The 12,887-nt window shown below is 30.7% G+C and overlaps 2 protein-coding genes across 2 annotated transcripts; one reads left to right on the forward strand and one right to left on the reverse strand.

Annotated features, from left to right (window-relative positions):
• Positions 1 to 871: 871 nt before the first annotated feature.
• LOC123889480 lies at positions 872 to 6,567 on the reverse strand. Its single transcript, XM_045938827.1, has 3 exons — positions 5,615 to 6,567; positions 3,827 to 4,372; positions 872 to 1,284 (listed from the first exon to the last, which is right to left on the reverse strand). The coding sequence occupies exons 1-3, from the start codon at positions 6,506 to 6,508 to the stop codon at positions 1,174 to 1,176; spliced, it is 1,551 nt and encodes a 516-aa protein (XP_045794783.1). The 5' UTR covers positions 6,509 to 6,567; the 3' UTR covers positions 872 to 1,173.
• A 4,773-nt stretch (positions 6,568 to 11,340) lies between these two features.
• On the forward strand, positions 11,341 to 12,018 carry LOC123892392 (secreted RxLR effector protein 161-like). The gene is made up of 2 exons (XM_045942177.1): positions 11,341 to 11,871; positions 11,923 to 12,018. Exons 1-2 carry the CDS (start codon positions 11,341 to 11,343, stop codon positions 12,016 to 12,018), a joined length of 627 nt encoding a protein of 208 aa, XP_045798133.1.
• The last annotated feature ends 869 nt before the right edge of the window (positions 12,019 to 12,887 follow it).

The following is a 12,887-nucleotide window of genomic DNA, read 5'->3' on the forward strand; positions in this document are numbered from 1 at the left end:
CTATATTTTATATGTCATCAAATGATTATAATATTGAAATAAACAAGTTATTTTATAAAGAGGGTTTACAACATTAGAAGTAAATCTCATTATCATTTATCATACCTTTTACAAAATCAGAAGTTTGAGGGTTTACAACACCACTAATCGCTGGTTTGAAGATTCTATGGTTGAGTGAATCCATTCCCAGCTTGAGATTGTTCGGTGAGCTGCCTAATTAATTATGTCTAAATATCAATCTTTTAGATTTTCTTTTGAAGTTATGCGTGTGTTTAATTTTTTTTTTTTAACTATTAAATTGGTCTCTAGTTAAGTGTGTGTTGTTGAACCATTTCACTTTCGAATATAACATGTTTGGCATAGCTTAAGCCACTTATATTATCTATTTGTTCAAATCATATATGTCTTAGCACGTCGTTGGTTCACCTAAAACATAGCAATGTCATGGAGCAGTACACCCCTCTTCATTATTAAAAATTCATAGTATAATGTTGTGGACAGAAAAATGGTTTGAGATACACGTTCTTAAGAATTCTTTAAATTCATTATTTGAATAAAAATTAATATCTCATTATTTTCGACTCGTCAACGTAACATATATTAATTTTACCTAAAATCCAACTACATCTTAGACAGACAATTGCATAATTTAAACTTAGAATCTCGTTGAATATTAAATCATAATATTTTTATTTGTCATCATAATATATTAAGTTTTCATTGTCGTTAACAATTACTAATCTCTGTCAAGAAATTTATAGAGTCCATAAAATGAATTCTTTCCTTTTAATCAAATTCTTTCCATACGCTGGAGCAAGAGGATTTGAACCCATGATCACCTTCTTAAAGAGATTAAAACCCTCATGACTTCGACCAATTCATTGGTAAATTACAATACATTTCAAGTTACGAAAATATGTTATGCAAATGTTAATAAATATATTAAAAATGAAATTTTCTCATAAAAAAACAAAATTAAAATTAAAGCCAATTTAATCTACAAAGTCACTCTATAATATATGCACAGATTGAGTTGAATATTTGAAAAACGTATAAAAGTTTATCCATTTTGTTTCCTAATATCAACTCACTCTTTTTGAGTCTTTCATTGTGAAAGACTTCATAAAAATCCTTTGGTTTCTCTTCAATGTGTAGTAAATTAATTTCTAATTTCTAACGAGGAGTTACACTCTCAAATTGTTGACATCCTCTTATCTTGACATTAACCACATTGTTTACACCATCTGCATCTTTGATTATCTCACAACATTGTCTACGTGGTGCCTGTATAATACACAAAAATATTTCAAACTAGTTAGGTACCGGTTAATTTTTCCAAAAAAAGTAAACTAGTGAATTTGCAAAATATTCCTTAAAATTGTGAAATGTTTTACGTTCGGGCATTTGCTCATATAATCTTTTTTTTTTTGAAAAAGCTAAAATGATATATATATATATATATATATATATATATATATATATATATATATATATATATATATATATATATATATATATATATATATATATTAACAAAACAGCCTCCTCAGCACAAAGAAGGAGCCATTTTTATAGTTACAGTGAGACCAGCATTTGCTCATATAATCAAACTAAAGAAGGAGCCATTTTTATAGTTACGGTGTCCGCTGTTAAAATTAGGTTTGTCTGCCTAGGACTAGAGTATGGTATAGTCTATAACGATCAAAGTCAAATAGTGATCCTATTAATGAATCAAATTCAATGAAGCAACAACTTTTACCATAGAGAAGTGGTCATAAACGTTGACATAAATATGATGTACAATTTTAATATGAATCACTTTTTTAATAGACGAAATTACAAGTCAACGAAAATTCAACACATGCAAAGTAGAGTGATTGAAGTTCGAACCATGATTAGAGTATCCGATTTAACAATTTCGATATTTTTATAAGTTAAGTTAAAATTTATAAACAAATATAAATCATTCTATAAGTAATACTTATTTGTCTAGTATTTAAAAATATTTTAATTTTATTGATGACCTAAGTTGTTGTTTGAAAATAAAAATTAATAGTCATTTTTATTTTCATAATTGAAACAATAACTTAATTGATATTGATTCAATTAACAACAAAAATAATTTATATTAAACTCACTTCAATCATTTCAATTATAGGGCAAAAAATAAAAAAATTCTAATAATTTTAAGGACATTCTTCGTAACAATATTATGATAACAATTTTTTTTTTAAGGACATCCTACAGTGGACCACTTATGTAAGATTAGGCACATATGCTTGAAATTTTAATATTTCAGTCAAAACTATTTATGTATTAATTTCCATCACCCGTTACTACACGGCACAATAAATACACATATTTCTTGTACCCAAAAAAAATACACATATTTCGCTCCAAATAATCTTTTCAACTCACATAACTAGAAACTTTTGGTATGAGGTGGGATGAATATTTTAATTGATAAAATTAGTTGAGCTAAATATAAAACACTAACTTAACAATTAACATACTAATAATTTTCATTAGGAAAAAAAAATTAGAAAGTTTTGGTATGGGATTTAAACACACATTCATAAAATACTTTTTTTCATCCATAAAAAAAAACATTTTTTTTTCTTTTTTGGAAACGTTCATACAATTGCATCTAACAATACAAGTAAAAGATATTAAAAAAATATAAAAAATAAACAGAAGTAAATAGAGACTATTTTTACTGACCTATTCAATCTATATATATAATTCCTAGATAGTTGTGCAATCACTAATCTAACCCTAATCTACGTCAGTCACTTATATCCAATTAAACAACTCAATAATGCCACATCACTTCTACTTACATCATTGTCATCTCTATACACTTTTTCATATGCCTACATTTATATACCTATGACTTTTCATTATACACTCACTCAACTAATAATAATAGGTTTTACTAAATTATACACACTAATTAATTTTTTATACTATATATTGAATTATAGTGTCCAATTAAGAATCAAATGCACAGTGTATGAGTATGACCACAAACCGTTTTCATAGCGACATGACAATTTATGGATTACCAACTTATTTTGGTAGATGCAATAGGATCCATCGTAATCTTTTCGAAATGTATAAACACATCTTTAATATCTATCTTATATTTAAATCACTTTTTATTATTATTATTTTGTTGTTGTTGATGTTATTATTATAATTTTCATAATACTTATTGTTTCAATTTATATGAATGATTTTTCAACATTACAATATAAAATACCACATAATACCCGTGCATCGCACGGGTGTGGGACTAGTCAAGATAAAAATAATAACTCTTAAAAAAAAAACTACCTTTCTAATTCAAAAATATAAACGTCACACTAATTAATTAATAGTTAATATTTTGTCAAAAAAAATTAATAGCAGCATTAATAATAAATAAAACATTTTAAAAATCTTACTCATTAATTAACGAATTAAATATGTTTTTAGTATAGATTAAATTTTAATGATAATTTTTTTACACAAATGATAATTTTAGTCTTTCTTTGGTGTAGTCTTTCATAATGTAATTGGTAAGAATGGTACCTATATTAGAATGGATATTTTTAATTCTCAAAATAATAGTCCCTATAAAATATAAATAGAGATTAAAAGTAAATTTTTTTTCCTGAATTAAACTTAAGTGTCCGCAATTTTATAGGAATTAAAAATGTATTTAACTTTTAATTAAATTAAAAACTAAATTTTTAATAGTCCTCCCAAACAAAAAATTAATTACTAAAATATTAACCAAGCAAAAATAAATAAAGTGGCAGAAGAAAAATAAAAAATTCCTTACCTCTTTCCAATAATGAGGCAAAAGCAAAGGCGCCGAAACGTTGACATATTGAATTTCCAAAACCGGTTTATAATCTTCCCTCTCACACTTCTTCTCCGAAACGGCGTCGTATCTCTTATACCCAGACCGGGTCAATCCCTTACCAACATCATCAACCCGCTCCATAAAATAAACCAAAGGCTTTTCACACGGATCACCACTAACGGGTCGGGTATTAAACGTAAACGGGCCATCACTCCAACTCCGCCACGTTTTAAAAGTTTGTAAAGCCATTTCAAATTCTTTGGCCCTTGGTAAAAATGGATATAATTCAACACTATAGCCCCATGAAACTGAAACCGACCAATTTCGGGTATGGTCGTAGCAATATGATTTTTGGATAGTTCGACCCGGGTCCGATTTGTAAGCGGTTATTAATTTTTTGACTGAATCGACACGTGGCATGTTTGGGAAAATTGAATCCACGTAATCTAAGTGGTGTAATGAGACCAATGGTGCTACCGGGTGTGCTGCTAATAACCCATATGGGTTGCCACGTATATCAACCTGTATTAATTAATAAATAATAAAATTAATTAGTAGCTAAAATGGAATAAGATGATAACCATAACAAAAAAAATGATTTTAACTATTTTAGCTAAAATGGTTATAAAAAAAAAAACTATTTTAGCTAGAAGTTCGTAGTAATAAATTAGTAGCGAAAATGGAATAAGATGATAGTCATCATTTTTAACTATTTTAGCTAAAACGGTAAAAATAAAAACTATTTTAGTTAGAATTTATTTAATAATAAAGATAAAGTACTCTAATTTGGTAGTATTTTGTTTGACTGAAACTAAATGGTAGGTAGATAAAATTTGAAAGAGACATGTATTTTAAAAAAATATATCATACTAATAAAGGATTGATTATTTAATTTCTTCGGTTTTCCTTTAAAAAAATTAATTTCATCGGTTTTGTTTCTTAGTTAAATTGAGAATACGTTTTTCAGTTACAAAAAAACATAATATGTTTATAATTATAACGGTAGAACATATTGAATTGAGAGATATGACATAAAAATTTATTATATTTCAATTTTTTAACAAAAATGAAAGATACTACTATATAGTAGGCAATAAAAGTTAATACAAATTGTAGCCAAAAAACATTAACACAAATTTTGATTTTCCTCGTTAGCCTAATTTATTTATTTTTGACCAAAAGTCATCAGGCTAATTAAAGGGCGGATTTTTTGCTATACTGAGCGGTTAATTCTTACTAAGACTCTACAATATTTTCCATATTACCCAATCTTAAAATAAATAATTAATAGTCCCATAAGTGTAGCTCAAATGGTAGCTACCAGGGACGTTATTGGAGTGGTCGGGGTTCGAACCCCGGATTCCACATTTCTTCACATTCTTAACCAAAAAAAAAATAAATAAATAATTAATAGTCAATGACTAAGCAAATAGGTTTGATCGAGTAGTGAAATATTTGCGTGCGCATCATGTCATAGGTTCGATCCTCAGAAACAAATTAAAGTAATCGTCAATGACTAACTTGATAGACGGTAGAGCTGCAGAGACATTAACATGCGCTTGTTCTAATTGTAACCCGAAACTTAAACTTCTTCACGGTTTAAAAAATAAGTCTAGCAACTAAATTGCCAAAAAAAGAAAAAGAAAAAAAAAAACTAATTTGACAAAATAAAGGTTAATGTTAAAAAAATAAAATAATGTTTAATAGGGAATTCAGTTGATTCATGATGTAGAATGAACAAGTCAAAGTATAGAAGAAAAGTACCTGATGAAAACCAGGTTCTTTGGTAATCTGAACGCCAATTTCACTAATGCAACTTTGAATTTTCTGATCAGAACCATAATACTCAGAATACCTATCAATGCAACCGTCCAAAATCTTCACAAGCTCCGCCGCCAAAGGATAACTTATAGCAAACCCTCCGCCGCCATAAGCCATAGTGTAAAAATGTACCACATCTTGTTCCACACTCTCCGAATTTCCACCAATATAGTACATTTGATTGTGATCATATTTCGACAACACCGTAAGTAGGTTGTCGGTAAAGAACACCGTGTCGTCGTCGCCCATGACAAACCACCTCACATTATCTAACCCTAATTCAAAACCCTCCTTTAGTATTCGCGCTATGCGAATAGCTGAACGAGAGCCGTACCAACAAGTGTATCTGAACGATGACGTGTCAGCAGAGACTTTATATGGCAGAGAAGTCTCTGGCCACGTCTCGTTTATTGGTGGCTCTCTATCTAGCCACACGAAGCCTCTGGTGGTGTTTTGACGCCACCAAAGTTCGCTATAGAACCGACGTGTGTTCCATGTAGCATAAGAGCCGCCGATTCCAAACAAGACGTGGGAGATCTTGGTGGGTTCTTCAGCTGCGGCGGTCGGCTGTTCGGCAGGACCGGAGTCTATGATTAAGGTTTTTGGGGTGCTGCGATGGAACATTTCTTTTAAGGCTAAATGATCATAGTGGCTTTGTGGTTGGTGGTAATTGAGAGATAGGTAGAAAAGATGGGAGATAAGAAAAATGGTGGAAATAGCTAAACCCACTTTGAGGAAGAGAGAGAAGAGATCGCTGGATTTGATGTTGGGAAAGGGAACGGTTTTCCATTGTTTGTTGAGAAGTTCTCGAACTGATTCTACCGAAGAAGAAGACATCTTAAAAATGATGATATTAGAAAATTAAGGTTTATAGGTTTATGGATGAAAAATGGTACGAGTATATAGTAGTATTATATATAAGCATTTTGTAACCAAAAATATAAGCATTTTGTAGTATAAGCACACACGTATGTAAAGTGTAATGTTTCTGTTTTCGGAGGCAAATGTGTGTGGTGGATTAAGTTGTTAGTTAGTGGCGTGAACGTTTTCCATTATTTTAGGTGGAGCAATGGAATATGGGAGCCTACTTAGTCCTATAATTAGTTTTTTTATTTTATTTTATTAAATATGGAAATCTTATATGTTGATAGAATTTTAATTTTAGAAGTTCATATGATAAAAAAATATATTAGAAGTCTACATCAAAAATATGATTTTATTATTTTTTTAAAGAAAAAATATATTTTAAAATGTTATTATATTAGAAATATTTTATTATTAACCAACAATGAATTAATCCAAGTGGTAAAGGACTTGGTCCCCTTAAGCATGTGATCAGGGGTTCGATTCCTGACTCATGCGTGTGGAGAAAATTCGATTGGGAGGAAAGAACCAATGTTTTAAAACCCGGACCGGTGATCGACCCAGACAAGGCACTGGGTCATTGGTTCACTGGTCAGACCAGTGGGTCACTGGTCAGACCGCATGACTATTGACCCGGCTTATATAAAAAATTTAAATATATTAACTTGAATTTCATAACAATAAAATTTAATAAAAAAAAATTTCCTTCAAACTTTTTTCAATAAAATTTCATATATTTAAAAGAAAAAACACAAAAGCTTTTCATTTCATCATTATTTATATTTTGATTCACATATCTAACCGTATAATATTATAATTTAGTCAATAAAAGTATTATTATATCATAATTTTTAATTAGAACAACATAATTTATAAGTCCAAAAAAATAATACACAATTTAATATATTATATTAAAATAAAACAGTGAATATATATTAAATTAAAAATAATAAGGAAAAAAATGATCAATGTATTTATTAATACATGTCATGGTATTTTATAACTAATATAGTAGTATAGTAGTATTAAATATATTTCAGTTATTTAGAATATAACCTAAATGTGAGTGGCCTAGTGGTAATAGTGATGCAATTGTATCCAAGTGACTTGAGTTCAACTCCCATATGCAACATTTTTAGAATTTTTTTGAAATAATTGATTTCCTCTTCAAACCGGTCCGGTTCTGCATGCTAATCGAGCCGGCCACCCCACCGGTCCGGCCGGTCTGGTCCGGTTTTCAAAACTATGGAAAGAACTCACCTTGTGTACCAAATAACAATATCATGGTAACCCAAAAAGAAATTTTTTATTATTTGTTTAATATGTTCATTAAAAAAGGAAAAAGTTAAAATGTGCCATAAGGGAGTATTTTATTATAATTAATGCATTTACTTTACTTTTTAAACTGTGATCATAAATTAATCACACAAAATTTAAGAGAATGATTCTACTTTTCGATTGTTAACATGTGCCATAATATAAGTAGAGCTGTCAAAACAGCGGCCTGCCCCGTTTTGGGCCGGTCCGGTAAGGCATCAGGCTTTATCGGGCCGGTCTAAAAAGTCCAGATAAAAAAGGGCTATAAAAATTAGTGTCCGAGTCCGGTACGGGTTGTCGGGCTTTCGGGCGGCCCGGATTTTTTTATTTAATTTTTTTTTTAGTTTTAGTGTTCAAATTAACTTACACTATGTTAATCATTACTCTTTTATTATACATATACTATATAGGATAAAAAATTCTTGTGCGCCCTATTTTTGCTTATCCACTACCTAAGAGTTTCTCGCGCGCCCTATTTTTACGCATCTGCTACTTATTATTTTCTCGCGCGCTCTATTTTTACTCATCCGCTACCTGAGAGTTTCTCGCACGCCTTATTTTTATCCACCCGCTACTTATGAGTTTCTCGTACGCCCTATTTTTACTCACCCCTACCTAAGAATTTCTCGCGCGCTCTATTTCTACTCATCCGCTACTTAAGAGTTTCTCGCGCGCCCTATTTTTACTCATCCATTACTTATGTAGTAAAAATGAGAAATTTGACGAAAAAACACCGTCCGCTACTTAAGTAGCGGATGATATTTGAGACACTCGTAGAGAGGCAAAAAAAACTCTTATAATACAAACTAAGTTCAAACCATCCAAAACAAGTTACTTATAGTATTTATTTTGAAAAAAAATATTATTATAATTTATTCGGGCTTGCCGTCCTCCCGTGACACATTCGGGCTAGCCCATATTTTAAACAGGTTTTATCGGGCCGGGCTAAAAAGCCCGAAAACAATTCGGGCTAGGATTAGAAGGACAAAACCTATATGCATTTCTTTAGATGTTGTTATTCCTGTTCCTCTCACAAAAAGGTAGTTATTTATATTTTTTAATTAAAAAAAGAAAAAGAAAAATTTTTTAAATAAAAATAACTTCCTCCATGTATCTAGCACAGTAAAAATTGTGTATATGGAACTGTACATAAGTTTGGTCCTTTTCAAGGCTCAAGCCTGGGAAAAATCGGGCTTGACAGGCCGGCCCATTCGGACGAGCCCATTTTGACCGCTCTAGCCCTAAAATGTTAGCAAAATCCTTAAAAAAAATAGTATTTGATTAATATGGGAATTATGTGGCCCATTTCATTGCCAAACTTGCTTTGCAAATCCTAGAGGAGGTGTGGATAGAAAAAACCCATCCTTTCTTAGGCCCTACTCTTGTATTTGATTTGGTCCATTTTGTATCCTATTTTTTTGGTAACTTTTGGGTCCTAGTTTCTTTTAGAGAATTTCTTCTCGTGCCCTCATTACACATGCACATCCCATGGCATTCTCAATTTACCGCTCGGTGCTTAGGATACGAGTGTGTAAATAGTAAAAATTGGAAAAAAAAGAGTTCGCATTCTAGGATGCAAACTGTGAACTGAGTCTGCATTTTATAATGCAGACTTATTTTTCTTCATAATATTTTCATTTATGGAGGGCGCATACGTTGGGCTTGAGTCAAATAAAATTGTCATTCGCAAAATAGGGTGCGAACAGTGCTCACATTCTAGAATGCAAAGATATTATTTTGATAATTTCAAGGGGCGCGTAAGAATTTCTAAAGAGTGCGAAAAGTAAATCTCTTTCTTTTATTCCCACCATTTTTTTTATGGCCAAAAGGGGCATAGTTCCCACAAAAGAAACCTAGAAATTTTAGGAAAAACTAATACAAGCATTGTCCACGTAAAGTGATTAGGGAATAACTAGAGGTAAAATCAAAGATCTTAAAATCCATGTCTAAAGATAAATCATGTTTTGTCAAGCAATCTCCCACTTAATTGACTTCTCTAGGAACGTGTTGTCTTGATCAAGTCTGAATTATGATGAAATTGATGAATGTTTTCCACATCCGTCTTTAATTAACTTGATAGCAATCCTGCTATTACAATTAGTAAGATAAGATAAGATATAATCATATGTTAGATTCTTTGCTTCCCAAACTGCAAGGCTTCCACCTAGTGAGCAGCAGTGTTTCCTGCCCCAACAAATGTGACTAAGGACATTATTTATTTATTTTATTTGTGGAATTACGAGAGTATTAGTACTTGTAGAATTAGAATGTACATTGTCGACATAATTTAAATTTTATAACAAATTAAATATAATTCTTTTGCTATGGTAGTTTTATTATTTACATATGAGATGTATCATATATCTATTAATTAGCTTATCTAACATATATGATTGAGTTATTTATTCTACCAAAAAAATAGGCTTAACTACACATTTGATCCCTTACGTTTATTTTATGTTTCAATTTGGTCCCTTATGTTTAAAAAGTATCAATTTGGTCCATTACGTTTATTTTAGGTTTCAAGTTAGTCCTTTCCATTAGTTTTGTCACTAACACCGTTTGAACAGTACACGTGTCAGTGTGTCCAAGTGCCACGTGTCAGTCCACATATGCAAATTGACTGCCAGATGTGACAAAATTGACGGAAAGGACTAACTTGAAACCTAAAATAAACGTAAGGGACCAAATTGATACTTTTTAAACGTAAGGGACCAAATTGAAACCTAAAATAAACGTAAGGGACCAAATGTATAGTTAAGCCTTAATAATAATAATAATTGAGTTATTTATTTGTTCATGATTCATATAAAAAATTTAACTTGTTTATTTTCTCATGATTTTTATTTAAAATTATATGAAGTTATTTGATTACTTATTTATATTTTTTATTTATAAAATTCAAAGTATTACAAAATAATTTTAAAAAATAATAATTGTTTTACAAGGGTAATTTTGTCATTTAAGCATGGCATATATCTTATCATATTATTATGAGCGAGTATGTATTAAAAACATGATATACTCCCTTCGGCCTCATAAGTAAGCAAAAATAGCTTTTTTAGATTCATTGGAAAATGAATGTATTCAGTCTAAAATATAGACTAAATACATAACTTTTTCAATGAATCTAAAAAAACTACTTTTGCTTACATATGAGGCCGGGGGGAGTAATAATCATCATAATATGTTTATATGTTGATGACTTGCTCATAACTGGCAGTAAAACTGCAAAAATTGGAAAAGTAAAAGACAAACTCAAAGGTGAATTTGAGATGTTTGATCTTAGTGAACTTTCATTTTTCTTATGAATGAAATTTTTGAAAAGGAAAGATGGTATAGTGATGCACCAACAAAAGTACATTGGTGAATTACTTGAAAAATGTGAAATGAATAGCTGCAATTAATTATCAAACCCATCAGAAACAAATTCAAAGCTTGATGAGTGTGCTAATGAAGAGAAAGTTGATTCAACTATGTTCAGGAAAATGGTTGGCTCACTGAGATATGTGTGCAATAGTAGGCCTGATATCTGCTACGCAGTGAGTGTCATTAACATATTTATGCATGATCCAAGGAAGCCTCAATTGATAGCTGCAGAGAGGATCCTTAGATACCTTAAAGGGACTTTGGAGTTTGGTTTACTATTTCCAATTGGTACAAACAGTGAAGGGAGTGCCTTAATAGGATATTCAGATAGTGATTGGTGTAGAGACATAATTGATAGGAGGAGTACATCAGTTTATGTTTTCAAATACAACAATGTTGCAATCTCATGGTGCACAAAGAAACAATCAGTGATTCCACTTTCATCACGTGAAGCTGAGTATATAGCAGGCACATTTGCAGCATGCCAAGCAATTTGGTTGAATTCAGTGATGAAGGAGATCAAATGTGAACCAGTAAAGCCTCTAATTCTTAGGATTGATAACAAGTCTGCAATAAGTCTTGCTAAAAATCCAATCTCTCATGGCAGGAGCAAACATATTGATACCAGGTTTCATTTCATAAGGGAACAGGTGACAAATGGAATGATTGAGGTACAATAATATTGTCCAACTGATGTGCAGCTTGCTGATGGTTTTACTAAAGCAGTAAAACTTGACAGGTTTGAATTTTTGAGAAAGAATTTGGGCATGGTTACTTGTGAATCAGTTTTGGATTAAGGAGGAGTGTTGAGAATTGTAATTCAATAATTGATTCTTATAATTTGTTAGTTAGTTTTGTGTAACTAAAAGTTGGTTAGAAACCAATTTGATAGTTAGTTACAAAAACAGTTTTAGTTAGTTAGTAAGTTTGTTACTTGTTTTCTAAGCAAAGTGTGTAGAATGTATAAAGATAGGATCTACCTGTATTCGTTGTTAATATGGCCCATTAGTGAATGAATAAAATTTTCTTTTTCTCTTAGTTTTCATCTTCTTCTACCTCACAAAACAAGAACACGATTTTTCCTTTCATTCCTTCAATTGTTGTGCCCATAAGCTTGCCTTAAGCCTATTGTTGTGTATGTGTGTTTTGCAGAAACTCTGGTTTTGCTTGTGTTCTAACATTTTATATGTAGGATTGAAGTTTGAATCCCGGATCTCTCACTTATTCATCTTAAAAGGTAAATTTATAGTCATTATATTACTTGACAAAAAAAAAACATCATATTACACCTTTTCTTTACCGGAGAAACCATCTAGTTTTGATAGCACAAATCACTACATATTAGATGTAGCCAATTGAATTCCAAATTTCTCAACTCGAGAAAAAAAAGACACGGGGTCTCATAAACACATAAAATAGAATGATGTTTTAATATTATAAGATCCACTACATGATCGTAATTTTTGTATGAACAAGGATTTTTTTTTGAATCAGGGATTTGTTTTATCTCTTTGTGTATTATTTTGCCATATTTTTTTTTACAGGTTATTTTGCGATATTTATGTACTAGGTAGAAGGAAATCAGGAGTCTCAGGACCAGTCCCGAGTCCTGAATATATGGACTTTGAATGTTAAATATATACTTTAAATTATTTAAATTAAAAAG

Source organism: Trifolium pratense, linkage group LG6 (genome assembly GCF_020283565.1).
Source record: "Trifolium pratense cultivar HEN17-A07 linkage group LG6, ARS_RC_1.1, whole genome shotgun sequence".
Classification (NCBI taxonomy): Eukaryota; Viridiplantae; Streptophyta; class Magnoliopsida; order Fabales; family Fabaceae; genus Trifolium; species Trifolium pratense.